General features: G+C 53.7%; 1 protein-coding gene across 1 annotated transcript; it reads left to right on the forward strand.

The window, feature by feature from the left end:
- Window positions 1-866: 866 nt before the first annotated feature.
- On the forward strand, window positions 867-25,810 carry GPR26 (G protein-coupled receptor 26). The gene is made up of 3 exons (XM_022568515.2): window positions 867-1,549; window positions 10,641-10,754; window positions 20,596-25,810. The coding sequence occupies exons 1-3, from the start codon at window positions 882-884 to the stop codon at window positions 20,825-20,827; spliced, it is 1,014 nt and encodes a 337-aa protein (XP_022424223.2). The 5' UTR covers window positions 867-881; the 3' UTR covers window positions 20,828-25,810.
- The last annotated feature ends 537 nt before the right edge of the window (window positions 25,811-26,347 follow it).

Consider the following 26,347-nt stretch of genomic DNA (forward strand, 5'->3'; position numbering starts at 1 on the left):
CAGCCCAGAGAGGGAGAAGCATCAGCCCTGGGAGGCTCAGCTAGGACAGGTGGGGTAGGACCTCCAAGGTCTGGCCAGGCTGGCGCTCGGGCTGGGACGGGTGGCCCTGAGGCATGAAGGTGCCCAGACATCCCTCCCTTTTCTCAGGCAGACTTTCTTGACTCAGCCCGTCTTTGACACACGTAAGGAAGGATTCAGGGGTGGGGGTGGGGGACAGGAAGCTACAAAGAGCCAATCACCCTGCACCGGAGGCTTCAGGGCTGGTTCTTTCCGAGTGTGTGTGCGCGCACCCGCGCGCATCAGCGGGAATTCTGTGATAGAAGCAGCCAGATTCTGGAGAGAGAGAGAGAAGAGGAGAAGATTGAGAGTGGGAGAGACAGACGGATAGAACAGCAGTGGGAGAGAGAGAAGCGCCGCAGAGGGGAGACAGAGGGAGGGAGGGAGAGGGGGAGAGGGAAAGTGTAGGGGAGAGCAGAAAGGGAGAGCGAGCAGAGAGAGGGGAGGAGGAGAAAGCAAGGCTGTCGGAGAGGGCGCGGAGCGGAGCCGGAACGCGGAGGGAAGGGGCGAGGGCAGGGGTTGCAGAGGCGGAGCCGGGCAGCAAGCGCCCGCCCGCAATCCGGGATCCCAGGGCGCTCTAAGCTCTCGGTTCGGCGACGCACCGGCGCTTGCACGGGAGGTGGCGCGGGCGCCAGGGCTCAGCCGAGCGCGCAGGTGCCGGCCCGGGAGGTGGCGCGGGGCTCCGGGGTGGCCGCGCGCCCCCCGGGGGGCCATGGCGGCGGGGACTGGGGGGCGCGGGGCGGCGGCGCCGCCGAGGGGCTGAGCGGGGGGCGCCATGACGGCGCCGGGGTGCGGGCCCTGAGGGCCGGCGGCGGGCGCGCACCATGAACTCGTGGGACGCGGGCCTGGCGGGTCTGCTGGTGGGCACGATGGGCGTCTCGCTGCTGTCCAACGCGCTGGTACTGCTCTGCCTCCTGCACAGCGCCGACATCCGCCGCCAGGCGCCGGCGCTCTTCACCCTGAACCTCACGTGCGGCAACCTGCTGTGCACCGTGGTCAACATGCCGCTCACGCTGGCCGGCGTCGTGGCGCAGCGGCAGCCGGCCGGTGACCGCCTGTGCCGCCTGGCCGCCTTCCTCGACACCTTCCTAGCTGCCAACTCCATGCTCAGCATGGCCGCGCTCAGCATCGACCGCTGGGTGGCCGTGGTCTTCCCGCTGAGCTACCGCGCCAAGATGCGCCTTCGCGACGCCGCGCTCATGGTGGCCTACACGTGGCTGCACGCGCTCGCCTTCCCCGCCGCCGCGGTCGTCCTGTCCTGGCTCGGCTTCCACCAGCTGTACGCGTCCTGTACGCTGTGCAGCCGGAAGCCGGACGAGCGGCTGCGCTTCGCCGTCTTCACGGGTGCCTTCCATGCGCTCAGCTTCCTGCTCTCCTTCGTTGTGCTCTGCAGCACGTACTTCAAGGTGCTCAAGGTGGCCCGCTCCCACTGCAGACGCATCGACGTGATCACCATGCAGACGCTCGTGCTGCTTGTGGACATCCACCCCAGGTGAGGGCTCTGGGAAGGGCTGCGCGGACTCGGTGGGGGAGGGGTGTCTTTGTGGGAGGAAGGGGGTCCTCGTCGCCGCCAGGCTCTGATACGTGGCTTTGGGCAAGCCCCTTTAACACCGAGCCTCCTTTTCCTTTTTGGAAAACTGAGGTCGGGGGGAAAGGCCATCGTTGCCTGTCCCAAGGCAGGTGCTTAGAGCATCAGCAAAGCAGGACCACCAAAAACCGTGGGTGAAACAAATAGGTACATTTTTGAAGCATTAGGGTAGAGACCACAGAGGAGCCGAACTTTGCTGGACTTTATACTTATTTTATGCTTGTTTTCACTTTAAGTAGCATAGAGAAGGCAGTAATCTCTGTTCACTGCTCTAAATGGTTCTAGTCAGGCCCTGAGAGCGTGGCCTGGATGCTTAGGGCGCTCCCGAAGAGCTCTTCACACGGGAACGTGCTGCTCTGCGGGTCTTTCCTTTCTCTGGTGTCTGGCGCTGCCTCTGTCTCGTCCTGTGTGTGTGAGTCCTCGGGCTGCACCTTCCTCTGTGGGCCCTTAAAGGAGCATCTGAAGGGCTTTGAGGGGACGGGGGTGCTCTTCCTGCCTTCCCAGACAGCACTGTCCCGTGTCTCCTGGACTTGAAGCCTGGGAACCCCTGCAGAGGGAGACCGTCATCCTGAGGCTCCGGTGACAAAACCTGCCCACCTTCCACATTCACCTGGCCCCTGTTTCTCAGGAAGGCAGCTCGGGGCGGGCAGTTCAGGTTCACGTACCCCCCCGCCCCTGCCCCTGCCCCTGGGAAGTCCTGCCATCCTTCGGAGCCTCTGGGGAGAGAAGGGGGAGACCCTTAGCTGAGGTGTCCTGAGCTCACCTTGGCTTTCCCCCAGAGAAGAGGGGAATGGCTGCTGGTGCCCCAGACGCTAGAAGGGGGTTTTGGTGTCAAGATGGTGTGAAAAGTGAGGCAGGCAGAATGTATCAGTGTGGAGGAGGCCAGCGGCAGGGAGGGAGCTCAGCCCCTGTCGTGCGGATGCCTCCCCGGCCAGGGAGAAGCTTGTGGCTGAGGGGGACAGACCAGAGGGTCAGTGTGGCCAAGAGCTCCTTCAGTTCTGGGGTTTTTCTGCCCACGAGCAATACAAAGAGAAGACCTTGAACTTCACTGCGTCTGAACACAGGACATGTTCCCATGTGTTCCCATGTGTTCCCGTGTGTCCATTGTTCCCCTCAGGATGGCCCTTCCAGATTACATGCTGGACCAAAGCTTCTAGTCACAGAACCTTCCTCCCAGAATTATGTACAATATGTACATGTCAATGACACCAGGGCATATGAACCATGTGTGAAATTGTGTGAGCCTCACACACACAGTCCTATGTGTTCATATATCAACTGCATGGGTAACACATCATTCCATGTCACAGGTGTAGCCCTCCTGCACACTGACACAAAGGCATGCACGGACTCACTGCATGTGGCCATGCGTGGTTCAATGTCATTTAAGGATCACAGAGCTCTTCCCCTTCCTATCACCGTGGGGTGGGAGGACCTCGCTTTAGAAGGTGCATCATCCCTAGGACGTGCACGGGGACTGCTCTAGAAGCTGTAGGCAATGTTGTTTAACCCTCGGAACTTGGACAATTTCTGCAGTAAAGCCCGCTTTCCATGAGTCTAACAGCGGAGGAGGGAATGAGACGGGAAAGGAATCAGTTCCTATCTAGACCAGCATAAACCCCGTCCCCGCTCTCCCTCCAACTTCCAGAACAGGAGGGCGGTGGCTCCTTTTCAGCCCATTTAGGATGTAGGGTTGGCTCCAATCCTGCCGGTCTCTCACGGACTCCAGGCCAGACACTGCAGAGAGAGCTCCCAGGGGTGTCAGGAAAAGAGGCGGTTGCTCGGCTGCCCTCCGGTCCTCTCTTCTCTCCTCCACTTCCCTCCGGGGAAATTTGACTGCTTCTGAGCCCAGGAGGCTCTGAGGAGACCCTCTTCCCAGAGCCACGGACAGGGCCCTGCAGGGCCAAGGAGCAATGCCCGCCTACGCTGGGGAAAGGAAGGGCTTCTGGTGGGAGGATTGCCCTCGGCCAGTTCAGACAGGCCCCGCTGGCTGAGGGCTGGCCTGAGGTTATGCAGTAGTTGGCAGATGGGACAGCACTGCCCCATCAGTGACCACAGCCTGCCTTTCTCTGTGGGGTCGGTTCCCAGAGTGAGAGCCTGGGTGGTGGGCCACACGGGAGGGCACCAGCTCCCTGACAGTGGATCCACAGGCTTCTTCCTTGGCGTCTCCAAACTCTTCCTTCCCACAAATGAGAAACTGCAGAGCTAACTCGGGGGGGGGGGTGGCTGCCCCTAGGTCCCCCGAGCCTTAGGCACTAAGGTTTCAGGAAATTTCCTGGCCAGTTGGTGCTGGGAGCTGGGGTGTGTGGGGGGTGTGTGGGGGTCCAGTCCCAGATCAGCAGAAGCCAGGCTTCCTTATCCGGGCAGCCAGGGTGGCAGGTGGAGGTGACTTTGCTCACTGGAAGATTCACTTAACAGCCACCACACTGATGGCCTCCTGGGACTTAATTTTGAGTTCCCTGAGGCCCAGGCTGGCATTTGTCAAGAAGCTCCCTAGTGATGCCAGCTTCCTCCTGCAGAGGGTTAAATGCAGTGAGTGACAGGCTGGACTCTTCTGCTTTACCCCCCCCCCCACACACACACAAAAGGTCAGGGACCCTCTGCTCTAAATTAAATCAGGGACCCTGAGAGACGTCGCCCACTCCTGCCTTTCTGCGGTGGTTTCTCGAGTTACTACAATCATAAAGGAACTGGGAACCCACCTGGTCTCCAACCGCTCAGTGTGCTTGGTTCAGTTCTCCCAAACCACAACTCCAGACCAATTATAACCAGATCCTCTCCCTGGTGCCACCAGAGACATAGAAGGGGAGCCCGGACATTGGTGCTGCAGCCCTTCTCTCCTCGTCCAGCTGAGGGCGCCACTCAACAGCACAGGTTAATGACTTCAGACTAGACTGTTGGTGAAGCACACTCATTCTTGTGATCAAGGGCTACAGGGGGCTGGCTGAGTGCCGAGCCGGAGGGTGTCAGAATTGTGCCATAGTAGATGGAGGGGTTCTCACTGTGCCCTTGACTTTGCCAGTGATGAAGTTGGGAGCCCCAAGGAAGGGGGACACTTGCCGTATTTGATAGATCTGGACTGTGGCTTCACCCAAGACTCACACCTAGGTCTGCTCCTAAGGTTTACGGATGGGGCGATAGTGCCAGTGGAGTTTCACAAACCATCCACATGAATAGTTAGGATTTCTAAATTCAGCTTATAAACTGTTAAATGAAATATGTTCTATCCTCCTACTTTGAGAAGTATACATTTATAACACTTGGCAAATTTAGAGTTCTCGGGCTCCTTGGAGTGCAGCCTTGTACATGGCAGGGGGAGCTGAGCTGGCCCCATGCCACAGCCCACCTCACCCCCCCGTCCCGACACCCCAGCATGGAAAGGGGCCTCCTCACACAAAGTGGACACTGCAGGCTATGCCTCCACGTGTTACTCACAGATGTCTCCCCTCCGGTCTCAAGCCAAGCACGCAGGTGGCACAGCCCTTCCTCAGGAGGATGGGCCCAGGGAAGATGCCTGTGCACTTTCTGGAAGCAGGATCAGGGCATTTGGGCAAAGAATTCCGTGTCCCACATACCTAGAGCTTGGTCTAGAATGGAGGATGTGGGTTCTGGGTGGGCACATCCCCTTGGCCCTGTGAAGTCTTCATTACGTGGGGAGGTGTGGGTCCCTCAGTACCCAGGGCCCAGGACAGGGCGCCTCTGGCCAGGTCGAGGGCAAGACTGCTTACATCAGTCCGAACCCCAAACTCAAGGCTCTTTGCCACCAATCGGTCAGCTCGTTCCTTTGTCTTTTGTTTCATTCTCCAAAACGCCAGAAAGCAAATCTGGATGTCTCTCTGAGTACTCGAGAGCGTGGCTCTCGACTGGCTACCGTCCTCTGGAGATCAGTCAGGACCCAGACCCACCGTCCTGTAACCACAATCGCCTCATTTACTGACTTTCCAGATATTCCCAGTATCATCCGTCCCTCTGCTCTATTACGGAAGCCTCCTGGGGAACATGTCTTTGACCCTACGTGTCACAGTGCTGGAGGGCTCATCTCCTTTTGGCTCAAGGAAACTCCGTGTCTCGTCTCGGCCCTGGGGTCACCCCACACGGGTACAGTGCTTGCACTCTGAGCAAACGAACCCGGGCAGGAGAGTTTTGGGCCTCTCACCCTCTCACTGCAGACTCTGCTGGGGAGTCCAAGGACTCCAGCTGCCACCATCAGGCCCGGGAATATCTGGGCGTTAGCGTAGCTAGACACAGCATGCCCATGGCTCAGTGACCCAATGGGGGGACACCCCAGATTTTGGTGTCAGGAGACCTGGAAGGAGTCCTGGTCTGTCTTGAACTTACCTTGCAACCCTGGGCATGGCATAAACCTTTCTGGCTCTCCATGTCCTCTTCTGCAAGTACGTACAATGACTGCTTACAGGGCTGCGAGAGTTCAAGGAGCTCAGTTTTGCAAAGCTACGGCGGGAAATAAATGACAGCAAGGGCAAAGTGATTTTATTATGTTGTTGTTTCCGGAGCTGGTGAGCTGCGCTCGTTCTGGGCTTAAACAATACTAATGGTAAGCCGGAGAGCTGCACTGCTCCCCTCGGAGCCTGGGAGACTGCCCTGCTGTCCTCTTGCTGCCGCCTCCCTGGTCTCACCTGGAAACGGGGGTGGGGGGCACTGGGCACAGAAGTTGGGTCCATTCCCTTCCTTTGCAGGAGTTCAGGGATGCAGCCACATGGTTCCAGACTGGGTGTCAGGAACTGGTGCTAGCCCTGCCTGCAGCCCACTCTCCAGGTGGGCAAGTCCCTGTCTTCTTTGAGCCTCAGTTTCCCCATCTGTGAGCTGGGTTGGGTGGGTGAGAGCATCTTTCATACTACACAGGACTGTAGAGCCTAGCCAGCCCGCCCCAGAGCAGACACATGACCAGGCCCACGTGGATGTTAGCCAGGCGCAGCACCCACCCCACACACCCGCTGTGCTCCCACAGCACGCCAGGTGCCATTGAAATTAGGGAATAGCATCCATCGTGCCCTGGAGACCCAGAGAGGGTCACAGAACCAGCATGAGAGCCCAGACTCAAGCTCAGACCTTGTCTGGCACAGTTCCTGGTCGCAGCTCTCCCTCTCTCCCTCCCTCCCTCTCTTTCTCTCTCTCTCTCTCTCTCTCTCTCCCTCCCAGCTACCCTTGTAAATGCAGCAAGAGAATTTTTGCCGTGGGAGGGATCCCAGTGGTTTGGGGGTTCAAGGTAGTGCTGGAACATAGTCGTTGTTTTATAAATATATGCTGAATGAATAATAATTACATCTGCACTTAAGTGCTTACTCTGAGTCAGCACTGTCCTAGGTACTTTCTGGGTGTTAACTCAGTTAATCTCAACAGAACCCTACAGATAGGTACCCGTACGATCCTCATTTTAGAGGTGGGGAAGCTGATGCTCAGAGAGGCTGGGTAACTTGCCTAAGGCCACACGACAAGTACGTGGGGAGGCCTGGATTTGAACCCAGAGGTCTGGCTCTGGCACTGCTCGCATGCTTACCACTTCCCTGTCAACCAGACAGGGCTCATGGAAGTGTGCATGGCCTGACAGCCACTGACGAGTCTTGCTTTGTCTGAAAAGCTCAAGATTTTTAAGTCTCGCTTTAAAAAATCTATTCTAGAGCAGATTTCTACTATCATCTCTTTTGAGAAGGTCACTTAAAAATGATTGAGTCTTAATTTTCCTAAGATGTTTTTAAGGGTTGTTCATTAATTCAAAGACATACACTCATTAGGTGTTTTCTGGGTGTAAGGTGTTGAGCTTTGTACTGTGGGAACCCAAAGAAGGAATGTGTGTGCAGAGTGCTTGCTATTTAATCCTTCTCTCCTGTACAAAGCTTTGCAGGAACAAATAAAATTAATTTCCTGTAGGATTTTACAGCATAGAAGAGTGACATTGATTATTCTAGCCTCTAAAGTGGCCGTTTTATTCCTGTAGAGTCACTGAAATGTTTCTGTTTATCCTTCTGAAGACCTTCAAAGCTTTAACCAACATCTGTCTTTAAATATTCCTCAGGGCTTTGGGGCAGGATTGTCTGGTGTGGCAGGGTGGAGGGCTGCTTCTCCTGGGGAGACAGCTGAGTCCTCAGACCCTCAGCAGGAACCCAAGTCCCTCCTCGAGGGCAGGGGCCGGGGAGGGCAGAGGAAGGTCCTCACTCCTTAAGAACTTGGTAGCTGGTGAGTCACTTCAATCCCTGATAAATGGTAGCTCTAGTTATAGTCATAACTATGAAATATTCCACAGATAAGTGAGGAACCAAATTCAGAGAGGTTGAGTGACTTTCTTGAGGCCACACAGCTATGAGGGCACAGCTGGGACTAGGACACATAGCCAGCACTTGTTCAGTCCTCAGGGTTATTCTAAATGTCTGGGAAATGGATAACATGGTCAGGGCCACAGACAGGAGGAGGGCCCGGCCCCAGTGCACCACCAGTTTCCCTCGTGTCCCCTTGATTCATTTACGATGACTTTGGTGCTCATTTTCGAGGAGATGCCCGGAATGCTGTGCTCCTCTCGTGGGGTGAGTGTACCGTGGTGCCTCAGGACACCCAGCTCATGCCCCAAATCTCCAGCAATTCCTACATGGATTGCACTGAGAGTTTTGGGGGAAGTATTTTAATATTAAACAAGCAGTCCTGTGTCATGGAGAATGTGCCAGACACGCTGCTAGGTTGATCAGTGTCCTGATTTGCCTGGGACCGCAAGGGCTCCCAGGATGTGGGACTTTGAGTTTGAAAACCAAAACCGTCTCAGGCAAACCAAGATGAGTTGGGCACCTCACTGAACACAGACCTCCAGGGTGGGGACCTAAGCCTTCTCTCCATGCCACCTGTGTTGTGCGTATGTCACAAGAGCCACGGGACTTTGGGAGAGGACACTGCAGACACCCGATGTAAATGGAAGGGGAGGAGACTTAAGACTGATTCTTGCTGTGTGGCTTTAGGCAAAGTCGCCCCTCTGTCCCCGCCCCTCAGCTTGTATTTTTCAGATTTTCTGAGTGAGGTGATGCCCCAGTGCCTCCCCAGGGATGTGTGATGACCCCAGTGAATTGACAGATGACACTCAAGGCTCCAGAGTCAGATGGCCTGGGTTCAGCTACTGCCATCACTTAGGGAGACCAGCCATCCTGGGTTGCCCGAGATGGAGGGGGGATCCTCAGACGCAGGCCCTTCTGTTTCTAAAACCAGGACGGTCCTGTGTAAACCATCCAGTCTGCAGGACTTGTAGTGCTAAAACTGGGACAGTGCTGGTTATCCGGGACAAGTTGGTCACCCTACTGCCACCCCTCACCAGATCACTGTGTGATCCTGAGCCAGTTGCTTAACCCCTCTGTGCCTCAATCTCCCTCCTTACCTGAAAACATGAAGATTACAATTGTATCAGTCCTTTGCTTATAGAGATGTGAGTATCAAGCAACAAATGCATATGAACCCCTATCACAGTATCTAAGATGGCACATATTAAAGACTCAAGAAATGTGAGTTATTAATCTTAGCTATTAGAAATTAATTCATAATGTTAGTCATGAGTAAGACAATTTCAGCCAGTATGAAATCTGTCTTTACTGGGCCAGACTCCAGTTCCCAACTCTCTAAGTTCCTGGAAAGACGCAAGTCAAGGGAAGAAAACATCCTGCAAGAATTTCAGGGGGCTTCAGTCCAAACTAACATAGCATTGTCCCTCTGTGATCAGGAATCGGATAAAGAAGAGTCTCGATTAAGTATTAAAACGACAGTTCTTGTGGAAGGAAGGGGAGGCTGCCCTGGCGTTCGTGCTGCTCACGGACCTGGCTTCTGTTGAACAGACTGACCTAATTGCGGTGCCAGGTCACTGCAGCCCAAGCCTGTCTCTGCCAAGTTATCGTCACTCCTGGGCAACCCTGTCCACGGTCCTCCTCCCCGTCCAGTTTTGGAATCATATGATTTATTTGAAAAGTAAACAGTAGAAACACATGCCCACGTTGGGCCCCATGGTCTGGAGCATGTGAATCCTTACGGCCGGGCTCACCTTTACGTGCGTGCGCCTTGGCCGTGGAAATGGACAGACTGGCTGTTGCTTGTGCATTTCCCCATGGCTGCAGGAAAAGGGTTGCAAGAACCACTGCTCCCAGATGGCGTGAGATGTCAGGTCTCGAAAGGCCGGGAGCAGAGTGGAGTCAGGAGCAGGGTGTGGTTAGAGGCGTAGGTGGCCATCCGCGGAGCTGTGGCCCCGATTCTCCAGGGACCTGGCCGTCCCGTGGCTTCACCGAGCCTCGTCTGTGAACAAATCAAGTGACTTCTCCTTCAATCACCTCATAATGCGTTACCTGTAGCTCCGGGCAGGGCTGAGGCTTTGGGATGGAAGAAACAGGGCTGAAGGTGCGGAGGAAAGGAAGCCCTGGGCCACACTGCACACAGAGTCCAGGCCACCCCAGCTGGAGAGGACCAGCTTTCAGTCACATGGACACGGGTTCAAGTCCCGCCTCCACTTACCAGCTGAGCAAATCATTTGGCCTCACTGTATTCATGGTCTTCATTGTAAAACAGGGCAGGTAAAATCCACCTGGCAGGCTCAACTGCGGTAAAGATAAGAATTAGATATTACTTAGGGAGTGTGGACTCGGGCTGGCCCATAGCACGTGATGAGTGAAGGATATGAGTACCAATAATGAGTCTATATTCGCACTTGCTTGGGTACCGTGCTAATCGCTTCAGGTGCTTCAAGCATTTAATTCTCAGCGCAGCCCTTTGCGACGTCTCATTACATTAGTGTCCACACTTTACAGACGATGACCCTGAGGCTTAGTGATGCCACACAGGTGCCCAAGGTCACGTGCCTACAGCTCAGACTTGAGCTCAGGTCTTTCTGGCTCCATGGTCAAGTTCCTACACTCGCGGCCACTGCCTGCGTGTACAAATAGTAACTCGCTGTGACCTGGCAGGCCCCCCCCCATGACTCACCTGACCATGACTGCACTTTTTTCTCTCTCACACGCAGCGTGCGGGAACGCTGTCTAGAGGAGCAGAAGAGGCGGCGGCAACGCGCCACCAAGAAAATCAGCACCTTCATAGGCACCTTCCTCGTGTGCTTCGCACCCTACGTGATCACCAGGTGAGCTTGGCGAGCGGGACACGGGCTTGGGGCAAGTGGGGCGGGCACGGGGCTCTGGAGAGCGAAGCAGGGCCTGCGTGGCCTTTAGCCGTGGCCAGCCTTGCTTGGCCACATGTCTTCCAGAGGCTGGATCAGGGGATGAGAGCGAACTTGACAGGTTTAGTGAGAAGGGCACACACTTTTTCTCTTCAGCCTCAAATTCTTTTGGATTAGACTCCGGACCGAAAGGCAGTGAGACTCTCTCCCACTTGATCTCCAAATCACATCGTTCTAACCGTCAGCCCGCAACCGCAGGAGACCCGAAAGGAGAGGACAGGAGAGAAAAGACAGGGGATAGCACCCTGCAGGGACTGGGTTCTTACTGCCCACTGAGTGCAGGAAAGCCCAGCTCGGCATCCTCAGCCCGGACACCCTGCAGAGCCAGTGCCACGTGCCACCTGTACAGGGACCAGGGAGCATGCTGCATGCCCAGCCAGGTGGGCCCACCTGTCCCACGGCTCCAGGGATCTGCCCCTGCTAGTTCAGGCAGTGTGAGCTTGTCACGTTCTCTCCCAATCCCAACCCCCCATGCCGGCCAAGGTTGCAGTGCGCTGGCCTCAGGGCTGTACGTTCCAGAAGCCAACCTGCTCCAGCTACAGAATTTTCCTCACACGTTGAAGCCAGCAAAAAAAAAAAAAAAAAAAATATATATATATATATATATATATATATATATATCACCCACTCAGTTTTGCTCACTGGAGGGGAAAATACCCACACAAATTAGTATCCAGAATGGCTTAGCTGTTTGGGAAGGTGACAATAAAAAGGACTTTGTTGTTCTTTTAGGAGGTGGATGTGGAGCCTGAGAAGCAGGATCTGTGCAGGGTTTTGTGTGCACGCGCGTGCCTCTGTATGAAAGAGAGAGCGCACGGCCCATCCCCCTGCATCCCCCGGCATCCTCAGTTGGCAGGGACATGGAAGGGACGCCCTGCCTCAGCGTCCCCCAGAGTCGCGCTCTGGAGAGGAGGGTCTCAATGTGCCTAGGTCCCCCTGTCTTTCTCTGTCTCTACTCATACTGAGCTGAAGCCTGGTCCCCCATAGCTCCACCTATGCCCCCCATCCTGCTTTCTGCAGCCCAGGAGAATGTCTGTCCTCTACTAACAGAGGCCCTGCCAATTTGCAGACAGTGAGCTGGGGTTCCCCAGAGCAGCCCCCATTCCCCAGACACTACAACCCCGGAGTGTCTGTCACTGTCTTTTCTGTGCATGCCACTCTCTCCGGGGGAAAGCCAGGGGGCCTGCATTTCACTCTAAACATAGGACATAGGACTGTCTGCAGGTCTCTTCGTGGGTCTGCCCCAGGCCGAGCAGAGCCGTCAATTCTTCCTTCTAGAACTGCCCGCTAGACCTCAGCGCTCCTGACATTTCTCCATGGGAGACCGTCCTGCACGTCGTAGGATGTTAGCAGCATCTCTGTCGTCTACCCACTACCCGCCAGCAGCACCTCTTCCCTCCTGCTCCCCAGTTTTGACAACTAGAAAATCTAGTCAACCTGGGGACCAGAATCACCCCCGGGTGAGAGCCCCTGGTCTAGGCCCGCCACGTCCGGCCAGGACGCCGAATACCATGTCATAGCATCTGATAGGGAAGTGTCCCAGGCTTCTGAGGCAGGAGCGAGTGAAGTGGGCTTGGCTCTGCAGGGGGACAATCCCAGCAGAAGGGACAGCATGAGCCAGGTCTAGAGCCCTGCACGGGAGCCACCAGCCACAGGTCCCTTTGAAGCACTTGAACATGGCTTGTCCAAACTGAGATGTGCCGTAGGTGTAACATGCACACTGGGTTTCCAAGGCTTAGCATGACTGTATATATATATATATATATATATAATTAAAACTCTTTATATTGATTCCATAGTGAAATGGTGAAATCTTGGATATATTGGGTTAAATAAGATTTGTAATTAAAATTAATTTCACGGTTTCTTTTCCCACCTGTGGCTCACCTTCTCTTTCTGTTGGGCAGGGCTGGCCTGTAGTCAGGGAATCTGGGGTCTAGGTGTGCCGATGCCCTTGCTCCCAGCTCCTTTTTTCCCTTGGCCTCTAGCTGCCCGTATCATCCTTTTCTGACCAGGAACCCATTGGTTCCCAGGATCGCCCTTCCGGCCGCGCTGCAAGAGTGCTCAGAAGTCCCCCCCTCCCTCCTCCCCTGTCCAGCGCCCTGCTCCATGTTGGAGTTTCTAAGCAGTGGCCAAATCAGTGTCTTCCTCTGTGGGGTCAGGTGCATTGAGGCAGGAGTCCTCAGAGGGTCTGAATGAGGGGACATCAGGTCCCAACGCTGGGTGACAGTGTTGCGGCAGAAGGTCCTTGTGCTTAATCCTCTTGAAATCACACCCCTCTGGGACCACCTCCCTCTGTCCACACCCCCATACCCCCCCTGCCGTGACCGCGGGGAGAAGAGATTCTGAGGAGGTGCCTAGTCTCTGTGGCAGCTGGGCCCCCAGGCACACCCCAGGGAGATGGACACCTGTGAACTTGCTCTTTGCATGCAGGGGAGCCCCCTGGGCTCCAGGTGTGTGCTGGGCACGGCCAGGATCACACCAGAGCTACACTTCCACCACCAGGGCAGCAAAACTGCCAAACAGGGTGGGCTGGGGTGGGGGTGAGGCAGGATTTGCTCTGACACCCACCTCCAAGGAGCCTGACCCAAACTCGCCCATCGTACGCTGAGTCCGTGCTGAGAAGCACGCAGTGACTGTGGGGGGAAATCAGCATCTAGTAAGGAACCCATAAAACAACCCATGCAAGGCGTTCACCCTGGTATATCTTGCTGTCGCCAGCACTGGGGTCGGGACTGTGCACACTCTGGCCAGCAGTTGATCCTCCTGCTGTTCTCAAGCTGGTTTCCGAGTGCGGACAAAATCACCCCAGTCTCAGAAGAAGCTGAAATCAGACTCTGCTCTGGAAACGTAGTTGAGAATTTAACGTCTTGCAGGAATTGATTCCTTATGGAGAACCTAGAGCTGTGGGTTATGGAAGTAGAAGTTTCCTTAGCAGTGTCTCATCCCAGGAGGGGAGCTAATTGCAGGCCACCTGGGGTCCACTGCCTGGGGCAAGCCTGCGCAGTGTCCATAGGGATTCTGAAGCCAATCCAGTGAGTGACTCAGCCAGGGTTCCAGCCCGGGTCCGCCTGGAGCCAAAGCCCACGCGTGGGGCCCCTTGCCCTGCACTGTTCTGCTTCTCTGAGGGCGTGGGGGTTCCCTCCCAGAGGATATAGGAGGGCACTTTGTGCCATGACCCCCTCAGAACCAGGAAGCTGCAGCTTCTGAGATGATAAGGTCAAGGTGTTCAGGTGTCACTTAAATGCCTCACTGAGCTGTCAGTGCAGAAACCGCTATTTCCCGAGGCTCCCCAGGGACAACCTCTATCCAAGCAGCCCGCCTTGCTACTCCCCCCATTGGAGCCTTATAGGTGGAGACGTGCACAAGCATGTGGGTTCACGTCAGGCCAACCGTGGGGAATGCTGGGAGCTGGCAGAATCAGAACGTCGAGAGAGAGAAGGGGCTTGTGCTGTGACACCTGCCGTCCCTCTAAGTTGATCAGGAAGGTCCGGCTGGCAGGGAGGAGGTCCCTTCTCTTTATTCCCATTCTATTCACATCTGCCTGATAACTTTCTCAGACTGGGAAGCAGCATTCTTGGGTCAAGAACCATTCAAGTCTTCCAGTAGATTCTCAGGCTTCCCTTACTGGAGAACGTGGAGTGTTTATAACCATACCTATCACTCATTCGACACTTGTAATGTACCCAGGAGGTACCAGTACATACCTGATCGCACCTAGTACAGCTGTCCTGCAAGGTGAGTGCTAGAGTCCTCATCTTACTGAGGGTCAGCGAGGTGAGATGAGTGGCCCAAGGCCACAGGAGTAGCAACTGGCAGAACCAAGGGTTAAAGGTCAGTGCCAGGTCTGTTGGCAATAATTTAGCCCTGTGGGCATGTTACATCTCCAAAGCCTGGGGACCAGGCACTGAAAATGTAGAAATGCTTATCTGCAGGCTTTTGATCCAACTTCCTATGCCCAGGCATCTTGGCATGAACCCAGACATAGTACCCAGCCTCCTGGGGGTAAAGGCAGGTAGGTGAGTGAGTTCTTTCACCAGAAGCAGCGGTGGGTTCGCGTGGAGTCACCTCTGACCTCCCACCTGGCTGACAGCAACTTGTGTGGACCCGGAGTGGGGCTCAGAGGCCATCAATGCTGGCAACTGGAGCCATCGTCAGACTCGGTGGACTAACGCTGACCATGAAGCCAACACCTCTCAGAAAGACAGTTCCCCCAACTGCACCAACCCGCCAAAGAGCCCCTTTAACCTGCACTTTGTGGCCTGTCAGATGACAGAGGGACACTTTGGCAACCTCCACCCTCACTCTTAATAGGAGTCACTACCTTCTATTCACACACTCACACCGGTTCCCAGGTCCTCAAAGCCCTAGTGGGTCACATCGGGCTCTTTCCAGAGTGTCTGAGCTTGGTCTGAGGATCTGCAAGACATTCGCCTCCAAAAGCTCTAATTACGTTTTTCTGAATTAAAACCTGCACGTCTAGAAGCATGTGTGAGGCAATATCTCTGCAGCGGTTCAGGCTTACAAATAATTACGGTTGTCCCAGATCATCGGAGTGGGGCTTTGAGGCATTTTTGGATCAGACATCACCATTATTGTGGCTTTTCCGAGTCACAGAATTATGTCAGCGGGGTTTAATATGCAGGTGGCTGTCTGGTGTTAATATTCTCTTAATAAAATGCCTTTTCCCTGCTAATGTCTCATGAACATTTAAAACTCCAGCTTATTACTTACAGCTCTTCAAATATGCAGACCGGATTCTCCAGAAGTCTTCTTGGGAAGACACTGGGCTTGCTTCCCAAAAGCTATTCTGTGGCCCACGTTGCATTTGGTGTACAGCATGTGTGTGTGTGTGCGTGTGTGTGGGGGGGGGGGGGGGCAGCAGGGAGAGATGATGGACGCACAGGAGGTGTAAAGAAGGGGTGTGGATTTACCTCTTTAAATTCAAGGGTTGACAGTAAAGGCCTTGACTGCCCCCTGGAACCGAGTCAAGGAGCTGGGAGGGGCAGCCTGGCACCAGGAGGGCCTGTGGTCTCTGGTGCCCACAGTCCAGGGTTCAAATCCTGGCTCTTCTATGTCCAGGCCATGTGGCCTTGGCCCGTCACTTTGCCTGGGTTCCTCCTCTGTAGTGTGAAGCACAAGCAACACCGTGGGGTTGGGTGGGAGGTGCTTGAGACAATGTTTGTCAAGCGGCTGCCAAAGCCCTGAGCCTCTGGGGACACAGAGGAGGAGCTGGGTCTGGGGCTACTGGTATTACGGGTCTTGTTCTCATCCCCAGAATTTAGTTTCTTTGGAGAGTCCATTGTTGAGCAGAATTGAGACATTGGTTTCTCTGGGGGGTCCGAGAATGCCTGAGAGTTCTGGCAAGAGTACCCCGTCTTCCTCCCGGGACCAGGAGGGTCAGGCCGGCAGGGGCGGGTGAGAGGTCCCTGTGGCTGAGGGGCCAGGGAGCCGGCTTCCTGGCCTGTCAGCCCTCTGCTGTGACAGCCAGCACAGAGACTTCCCGTGACCCAGATCAGAGGGCCCTGTGCTAAGAGAAAGGACATGGCTCCTTGGAGGAGTCCCCCTGAACAAATACAGAGCTACGGGGTGCAGAGGTGGGGCAGACACATAGGACTTGGGGTGGCGGGAGAGGATGGGTATCTGTTCTCTGTCACTCTGAGTCAGAAAAATACCCATGTCTGTGCTCTGCTTCCGATGTGGTCCCAGGCCACACCCCGCAGCATTTCACACCTCCCACCCCGGCCAGGCTCTGACCAGACGTCCCCAGGTGCTCACAGCGCATCTCTGAACCACCTGCGTCAGAGTCACCTGAGATGCTTGAGAAAGCAGACTCCTGCCCTGGCTTCCCCTGCCCTTGTCCTCCCCCCATCAACCCTCCGCCTGACCTCTCAGCCCAGGGGATCCTCGGGGGAGCTGTGTCAGGCTGTCTGGGGCAGGCATGTGTGCATTGTGAGCACGGAAGCATAAATGTTTCCCCCTGAACGGAGCCTGATGGCTGAGGTTTTTCCAGCACATACCTCAGGCGGTGCATGGAAAGTCACCTTGGTGCTGAATGGAAGGTGAGGGCAGGGGGCAGGGAGTGCTGGTTGCAGGGGGGGGGTGGGGGTGGGGGGGTGGGAACTGGGGGGGGGTGGGAACTCTGCTTCCCGGAGGGCAGGGAGGGGGCAGGGTCTACCCTTAGTACTCACGGGCTCCAGGAACTCCATGGGGCTTGGTGCCATGTTGGTGTTATGACCAGGGACCCACGAACAACCAGATCCTGCCTAACAACCCCCTGCATCCCCACGGGGTTCCTTAGTGGATGTGGATCTATTTCCCAGCACTGCCGCCATAACTAGCTTCCACTAAGTGGCTTAAACAATAGAAATGTATGGCCTCAGTTCTGGAGGCTGGAAGTCCAAGATCAAGGTGTTGGCAGGGTGGTTCCTTCTGAGCCTGTGAGGGAGAGTCTCTTCCAGGCCTCCCCCGAGTTTCTGATGGTGAACTTGCAATCTTTAGTGTTCCTTGGCTTCTAGAAGCATCACCCCATCTCTGCCGTCATCCTTTTGTGGCATTCTCTTGGCGTGCATCTGTGTCCAAACTCCCCCCTTTTATAAGGGCACGGTCACATTGGGTTAGGGGCCCACCGTTCTCCATTAGGACCTCACCTTAACTAATTACATCTGCAACTACCCTATTTTCCAAATAAGATCACATTCTGAGGTGCTGGGGGTTAGGACCTCAACACATGAATTTGGGGAGACATAGTTCAACCTACAGCAGGGAGCTATAGCAAAAGGAAACAAAGTCTCATTTTATTAACACCTGAGCCCAATAACCCCTAAACGCAGGGGTCTTGGGGCAGAGCTGGGGGCAGGGGCAGGAGAGGGGAGTTCAATAATCCACCATGATTCGTAGCAAAGAGAGAAGAGGCAGGGCGTGGCAGGCACCTAGCAGCACACGGTGGCCCTGCTCCCATGGAGACTGTGCTGATCAGAATAATAATGGCCCTTTCTTGGAGGGGAGGGTGTTTGGAGGAGGTGAGCAGAGCTGGATCTGGCATGAGAAGTTGGGCTGCAGTGTTCCCTTCTAAAAGGTCATCTGGAGGGGCCCACGTGATCATTCCCTGCCCAGATCTAGCATTAGAAAGAAGCAGTTGTAGGAATACGGAAGTCCCTGCCCCTGCCCAGTCCCCTTAAACAAGTGGGGACTTGGAACTGTCAGAGCTGGAACAGAGCAAAGCCGGCCACAGCAGGCACATGGCAGAGGGGTCCACGTGCCCAGGAAAGTAAAAAAGCGGGTCAGCCAGCCACATCCGGTCGCGGAAGGGAGCATGCTAGCTTCAGCCTGGCCCGGGGGCCACACGGGAGCAGTGCCCGGGCCCAGACTGATCCAAAGCATCTCTTTGCCTGGAGGCCTTGATGGAGGCCAGATGCGGGCTTTTCAAAGCAGAAGTCGTGTACACTGTGGACGGGGCAAGTGACAGAAGTGCTGGGTAGCCCATAACCACTTCATGGAAAGGGGATTCTTGGGGCTGGAAGGGACCCCAGAATGCATCCCATCCCATCTGCAATGTGGAGATTTGAATCCCATCATGGCACCTAGACAAGGCATGGGCTGCAGTTCGATGGAACTGGGTTTCCCCGTGGAGGAGATGCCGGCTTGCTGCTCAATCTCTCTGAGCCTTGATTTCTTCGTCTGTAAAATGGGACTAACGATGCCCATTCTGCAGAGAATAATTGTAAGGTTAGAGATTGTGCACATCACGTATCTGGCCCAAAGGAGATACTTAACTGGGAATTATTATTACTGAGCCAGGCAAGTTCAGATTTTACATAAAATCTCTGAGAAGCAAATGCAACAGATTTTACCTCTTAATTATCTGAATTGTGAAATTTTAAATTGTCCCAAATAGTTTTACTCTGTGAAATCTGCAGAACCTGCAAATAATCATTTTGATCTTGCTGGATGGTTTGATGATATATGACTCTTAATAAATCCTCCTGGGAGAGCTAAAATGCTCAGACCGAATTTAGCAATGTATAGAAGACTAGACATTCTGGAAAAGTAATTTGGCATCCCATAGCAACAATGTGTTGGTATTCAGCTGTTTCATTGTTATTATTAGGTGTGAATTCTAAACTCGGGGGGTTTTGTTCCCTTAAATTCATCACTTCCCAAAGTAGATTTCTTAAAAGTACAGATTTCTCAAATGCCAACAGCTCCATTTCCCCATTCGGGCTCCCAAGGACAGGAGCAAAACCATGTCGGCATTACCCCCTTGGAGTCGGAGGGCAAGGGTGGATAGTGGTGCTGGAAATGGGACGCCTAATAGAAGGGCCTCAGAATGGATTCATTAAGGATCTATTCGAAAAGGGGGTCATTGCAGTGGGGTATCTCATCCCACCAGCTTCCTCCTCCCTCCTCTCCTGGGCTCGTCCTCACAACCTCAGCCCAAAGAAGCCTTCAGGAAAATCACTGAAGTTGGCAGCCCAGAGTCACAGCCCAAGCTCAGTCCTCTTCATACCTGGGGTCTCACCTGGGCAGCCCTCCAAGCTGAGAGCCACCGCTGCCTTCCATCTTGCTGACCTCCATGCCCTCCCCCCGCCAGGTAGAATACAGGTGCTAGACCGCAGTCTGAGCACAGATGCTGGATTTTCCTCTACCACTGACTTGCTGTGTGATGTTGGGCAACCCCCTCCCCTGTCTGGGCCTCGATTTCCTCATTTGACAGTGGGTGGGTAATTTATAATCTCTAAGTTCTCTCTCAGCTCTGTGGCCTTTTCTACCTTATATTAATGCTGGGTAACATCCAAATATGGCCAGGGGTGCTGGACACACTTGGGAGAAAAGAATAAATTGCTTGATTTGGGAGAATTCTGTTTACACAGAGGAGGGCTTTTACTATCTCACAGCCTGGCCTTAGCACCACTGAATGGAGCTGTTCGATGGATACCTGGAGGACTCTCAGAACTGTGCCCCTTTGACACAGGAACTGCCTCTTCCCTCACCTTCTTCCAAAGAATGAGGGTCACTTTAGGGTACCCTGACTACTCCTATAGCCAGGGGCCACCAGAATCCCAACCCTGGGAAGAAGCTTTTCCCACCAGCAGATTCTTTCCTGATGCAAGACATACTTTGAGCTTTGATGAATATTTGCAAAATTAATCTCAGCCCTTCCTCCCAGGCAAGCTCCCGTGGACGGCGGAGCTAGCATCTGAAGCCAAGAATCAGTCTGTCCTAGTTACAATGATCATAGACGTGACCTTATTCAACTCCCCCTTTTTCGTAGAAAACACTCAGGCCCCAAGAAGGGAAACAACTTGCCCAGGGTCACACAGCAGGTCAGCTGCACAGCCGGAGCAAATGGCCAGGGTGCAATTAGCTATTGGTGCAATTCTTAGATCAGCTTGGGTGCCTGGGTTCAAACCCCTGCCTTTACAGTTTACTGGCAAACTACCAGTACTTAACCTCCTTGGACGTCTACTTCCTCACATGTAAAATGGAGATGTCTAATCTCCCAGGGTTCCACGAAATCACGTGTAAAGTGCGTCCTTAGCCCAGTACCTGGACTAAAAGAAGCGCCTGGAGAACGGCCACCATAGTTATGGTTGTAAATTGCTGTTGTCATTGTCGCAGGAGGAGGAAGCCTCAGAGAAACGTGAAGCGTGGCCGGGAAGCTGGGGTCAGGGGCTCAGGCTGGAGCCTGGGATGCGCCCAGCTGCGCTCTGGTAACGAACGCCCTCCCCGTCTCTGTCCGCAGGCTGGTGGAGTTGTCCTCCGCGGTGCCCATCAGCTCCCACTGGGGGGTGCTGTCCAAGTGCTTGGCCTACAGCAAGGCCGCATCTGACCCGTTCGTGTACTCCTTGCTGCGACACCAGTACCGCAAGAGCTGCAAGGAGATTCTGAACAGGGTCCTCCACAGGCGTTCCCTCCGCTCCTCCGGCCTCACCGGGGACTCCCACAGCCAGAACATTCTTCCGGCCTCTGAGTGAAGGACGCTGCTGCTGCTGGAGAGCTTGGAATGAGACGGCTGGTGAGAAGAGGGGGCGGGAGGGCTTGGGGCGCCTGGGCGGACTCCACCGGCCGCCACCATCCGGCGAGCCCAGGGATTCCGTTTCCCTGGCTTCGGGTGGGGGGGGGGCTCCGAAGCCTGCTTCCTGGTTCCTCGAGGGCAGATGTTGAACTGTCCCTGTTTATCACCAAAGGATGACCAAGGGACATGCTGTGCGCTGGCTTTTCTCTTGGAGAAGCTCCTTTGAGCTCCTAGAGTCACAAGAGACTCCCCAGGAGTCACACCCCATCCGGTCATGACCAAGGACACACAGTGCTGGTGGCAGGTGGGGAAGCATGGCGTCCACCTGCTCACTAAGCCCTGGACGCTGGGCTCCATGCTGAAGAAAAGCGGTGACCCCCATGGGGCATCAGTCACGTTGAGAGTGAGGCTGGCAGTGGCCGTTTAGCCCCACATCTGGCATGGCCACCCTTCTCCACATGTAGTGATGGCTGCTTTAATCCAAATATCGTTCAGCTGGAACTCACTGACTTGTGCTCGGCTGGGACCCTTGGGCCCCCATGTCCAAGGGGAAAATGTTTGCCGACTAGTGTTGCCCAACTGTTGCTGACAAGTTGTCTTAGAAATGGCTATATTGGATTCAACTTTTATCCCTCTCTTCCCTCCCCCTCTGCCCCAAAGCTAACATTTGTGTGTGTAGACAATCTTAGCATGAAACTGGTTTAAATAAGCAGTTATTACTACATGTAATAATGTTCTTTGAAGTCTGACCCGAAGTCACCTTCTTCTGATTCACATGTCATAACTGTTGGAGCGAAGTAGAGGCAGGAGGACAGTGTCTGGCAGGTCCCCCACGCCGGTTTGTGACCTGAATTTGCAGGAAGCGTTTCACCTTGTCTCACACATCTTGTCCAGCGTGTTCTCTTAGGTGATTGGACAAGAACTGACCTGAGCAGGGTTTTAGCCTTGATTTTAAGGCACTGGGTTCCATTATCCTAAGGGTTCAATATCCTAGTTTCTGTAAGTCATCAACAGACAGTAGAGGCTTCCCAAGGTGATCCAGAAAGTGCCCTGTGCCCATAATGGGAGAGTGAAATTTTTATTGAAAACCGTAACTCTAAAACATATGCCAATCCACTAGCAGCCCCCATCTTGATTTAATAAAAACCAAGGTGAGTGGACCTTGAACTAAATTAAATGCTTTCTGCCCATCCATCTTTTTATTTTTATTTTTTTTACCATTTCAAATATTGTGTGAATGCTAAGAGCAGTTCTTTCTCTATCCTCCACTCTATGTGATTCCTCCAGGGTGGAAAGGATGGGAGCACAAGGCTTAGAGGGCTCATTCTCTCCTTCCTGCTCTGCAAATCCTAACTTTGGAAACATAGAAGGGAGGACCCATTTCAATAGGGACCAACCAGGAAGAGCCTGAAGCTTTTCACTGCCAGGTGGCCCCAGTATTGAAAAACGAAGTGTGTGCATGTTTGAAAAGATGGCATCTTATTAACTTTAGCTCCTCATTTAGAAAACAAATCACTGAGCCTGGCCTACTCTTGTCTAGTTTCTAAGTTTGCATGGAGACAGACATAGCCTTTGAAGCCTTGCCACCTTCCCGTTGCAGCTGGAGGTGTGCTCACACCTGCTTGGAGGAGCCAATGGCACACACCCCTTCCCAATTCTGTGTTCTGGGACATAAGCTTGGTAGCTTGAAATCAGCTGTGATGGGCATATTTATACCAAGAAAGTCAGTAAAGGCTACAAATCGGGCCTTTTTCTCCACTGAGAGCTCATTGCTAAACACCTACCAGCACGTCACTGCCCAGACAGGACTTTGTGTGTTACTGAAACAAAACTGCTCGGATTCAGAGCACATTTGGCCACTCAAGTTTGAATCACAACAGACATTCTTTTCTGTGGCTCTTTCCTAGTGTCAGGCAGCTGTTCACCCTTCATTGTCCCAACATCAAAAGAACCAATGAGGTCGAGGACAAGCACAGAGCCAGGAAAATAAGCACAATTGAGTCTGACCATCTCCCTTTCACGCAAACACTCCTTGGGCAGCAGAGGCGTAGTGGCCCAGTGGATGAGGTCAATTGACAGTCAAGTTCAAACAAACAAATACGTTTTCATCAATGTCAGGTTGGAGGAATAACTGTCATCTCCTCTTCCTGCTCCCTCTGTGGAGGCAACAAGTTGTACTCCCGGAAGCAACTCTATCCCTTTCACCTCTTCTTTAGTGAAAAAATAAGATCTGTTACCTACAGTGCCACGTGTCTTGAAAAGATGCATTTCATAAATTACACTGAACCTTAGGACTGCCAAAAAAACAATAAAACCAGTTGTATTGGCATCATGGTGACAACGCCCCAGATATGCCAGTCGGCTGGGTATTTTCATTATTATTTGAACACAGGCATCAAAACCCTAGGAGAAGTGAGAAGAAAATCGCTGGGTTGGCCATCGGCGTCAACCAACTCTGCTAGAATTACCTTTAGCTAAATGTTTATATTACAGTCCATAAAATTCTCCCCAGCTTCTTTATTCCCAAGAGAATTATCTACCTCATTTGGTAATTTATCAAACGTAACATGGTAATGTGGATTTCTCAGGTAGAACGCTTAGAAATGTCCAGATCAGCATCTATGTCAAGGGCCTGGGATAACTTCCTTGACGTCAGTCTAGAATAAGGCTTGATGTTAAAGGCCCGAACTTGGGTAGACAGCTGGGCTCGGTGTGAGAGCAATTTAAGAAGATGGAAAATAAAGCCTCAATGGAGAGGCTCTCAAATTCCTAAACCCACATCCGGGGCTCAGTTTCTAGCCCTACCTGATCTGAACTTGTAGGTTTCAACCCCATCTGTGATGGCTTTTGCAGTCACTCTGCAACTCGAGCTTTTCTTTATGCTGCTTCTTAGAGGAGATTTCAGGGCCCTGGGAGCCACTGAGGGAAAAGTGTTGTGGCATTTGGGGTTTGTGTGTCTCATGGTCCGCTGACCTCCCAAAGATGCTTCCCTAAGAGCCTGCCTATTTCTACCATGAAGTTGGCTGGTGGGGGACGGGAAGTTGCCTTGACTCATCTCACACCAACTGTACATTCCATCTAGGACTCAGCTCAGACTTCTGCCGCCGTGAGCAATAAACCTCTCTCCTCATGTTTGTGAAGCTAGTTTTCTTTTCCAGGATGCCCTTCTTTCTGAGAGAAGATGGAAAGAACAGGCCAAGTCCAGGTCCTGGTTGCTGTCCTCTTGCATACTTTGGTGCAGGTAGATGATGCCTTTGCAGGGCTGCAGTGGGACCCTCGGGGGGACCGCAGGCTGTGCATTTTTAGAATTTACCCAAATTCAGCATCGACTAATTTGCCTGTGATTTCAACGAGGTTATTTTATCAGGTGCCAGAAATTCCTCACATCTGCTCGTATCCTTTGGAGCACTTGCACCACAGGCGAGAGAGAAGTCCTGGATATATTTGAGGCTCCCACTACCTTTCTGGAAGGTCCACAGCGTCTGCAATGAAGCCACTGGCTCCTGAACTTTACTATCCACAAGAATCACCAAGAGACGTCGTTTAAAATTCAGATTCCTGAGCTCCTTCCCTGGAGATCCGTCTAAGGAGGTCTGGCAAGGTCTAGGATTCTGCATTTTCAGACATCAGGGCCCAGGTGACTGTGGCAGGTGGACTTCAAAGTGTCCTCCCTGAGGAAAAATGATCTTAGACACCTGGATAAGCTCTATGGAAAACTGGCTCTTTCTAAATATCTAGGTTTCAGTCGTCTTCTATGGTTCCCTAACATGCCAAACAGTTCAAGCTCCAGCTTACTCAAGGGCTGAGTCATTTTGTCCCCAGAGGGACAAAATTGATCACGCCATGAAATTTTTAAAACCTGTTTTCACGAGACTCTGGTGGAAGGGGAGCAGCTGCCCACTCTACCTCCGAAGGCCTTTGCAAAACAGCCTCCTTCCTCTCTGTGGGGCTCCCGGCTGGTAAGCACGAGATGTGTTGGGTGTTGGCAGGGTGGCAGCACTCACTGGCTCAGACACTGTGTTAGAGAAAAGGGAGCCTGGCGCTCAGAGGGCCCCGGAGGGATGCTTGCTTGCGTCCTGACACAGACTCTGTCCGGGCAGCCTGGCTGGGGGAGTCGATGGCTTCTAGCCCCTTTGCTACTAACCAGAGCCCTCACCCCTGCCCCCCTTCCAACCAGCTTCAGACCCAGGGGGCCGAGCCAGCCGAGGCAGGGCCAGAGAGAGACAGTGCTGGATGCCCACCCTTGGGTGTGGGTCTTTTGTTGGTTCCCCGCTTCATCCAGCATGGCTGACCCTGCTGGGTCCCCCACGAGCAGCTCGTAATAATGACAACCTAAGAGCCGGTGTGTCCTGAGTGAAGACTAGACACCAGACAGCACGCTGAGAGTTTGGGGGTAGCGTTTCCACGAATCCTCATAATAATCCTACGATGTCAGTACTATTACTCTCTCCTTTTTACAGATCGGGCAAAATCTGTAGGTCCTCGGGCAGCATGTAGAGAAATTTGAGGGGCAACACAAAATAGGTCTCCAGAAGGGTGGGCTGGTACTGACGGGAAGTCCCCAGCTTCACCCGACTCTGGGCAGTTCAAGGAGGAGCAGGCGACTTTCCATCAGCAGCAGAGAACCCTGTGCTCTCAGCTCCTGAGCTGACACCCACACTGGCCAGCTGGGCCTTGGGCCCCTCTGGTCACGGCCACCCCTGGTCTTCTCTTTCTCTGCATGTGCTTCTCGGGGTGTTCGAGGGTAAGATGCTCGGCAGCAACCTCTGTACCAGAATTTATGGTCCACAAGTCCTTTTCAGCTACAGAGAATCTAACTGACTAAACGTTGTAGGTGTTTGCGGACTTATTGTCCGAAGAATTTTCCCGAAAGTCTGGGCCAGTAGCCTTCACGGGCATTAGTACAACACAGCAGTGCCTGGCACTGAAGCTGACCTTTCCCCTTCACACAGATGCCGAGAGGTTAACATGGAGAAGCCCGTGCTGACCTGGTGGCTATAGTGGGGAGAGCGTGGGGAGAGGGTGGGAGAGGGTGGGGAGAGGGTGGGAGAGGCTGTCGCAGTACCCACCTGTCACTCCTCTGACATTTACGGAGCGCTTCTGTGTGCCAGGCCCTGGGCTGTGTCAGACTCCAGGGGAGACCAGAGATTACAGTGTGGAGGGCGGAGCTGCCCTGGAGCAGTGTGCACAGTGTCGGGGGTGCAGGAGGAGGGCTGATGCACTTGGGTGGGGGAGGAGCGTTCTGGAAGGTTTCCTAGAGGTGGTAGCATTGGGCCTGAACCTGCAGTAGGGAAGCGCCTATGACGAGACATTAAGGAGGTGTGAACAACGTGCCCAGTGGGGAGTCTAATGGGGCGGGAGCTTAGCGTGTGTCTGGAAATAGGATACGTTGGGCACCTAGGAGGTGACATGACTCCTGAGACAGAGTGGATGTGATCTGTGGTCCTGGGGAGAGCACCGAGGTCTTGAACTTGGGAGT

This window comes from Delphinapterus leucas, chromosome 16, assembly GCF_059928025.1.
Source record: "Delphinapterus leucas isolate spDelLeu-1000000601 "Yukka" chromosome 16, BTC_Dleu_Yukka2, whole genome shotgun sequence".
Taxonomy (NCBI): Eukaryota; Metazoa; Chordata; class Mammalia; order Artiodactyla; family Monodontidae; genus Delphinapterus; species Delphinapterus leucas.

Excerpts from the sequence above, each read along its gene's own strand:
- GPR26 (XM_022568515.2), top strand. The coding sequence starts at position 882 with ATGAACTCGTGGGACGCGGGCCTGGCGGGTCTGCTGGTGGGCACGATG. Across the intron at positions 1,550-10,640 it reads CTTGTGGACATCCACCCCAG|CGTGCGGGAACGCTGTCTAG; the intron begins GTGAGGGCTCTG and ends TCTCACACGCAG. Across the intron at positions 10,755-20,595 it reads GCACCCTACGTGATCACCAG|GCTGGTGGAGTTGTCCTCCG; the intron begins GTGAGCTTGGCG and ends CTCTGTCCGCAG.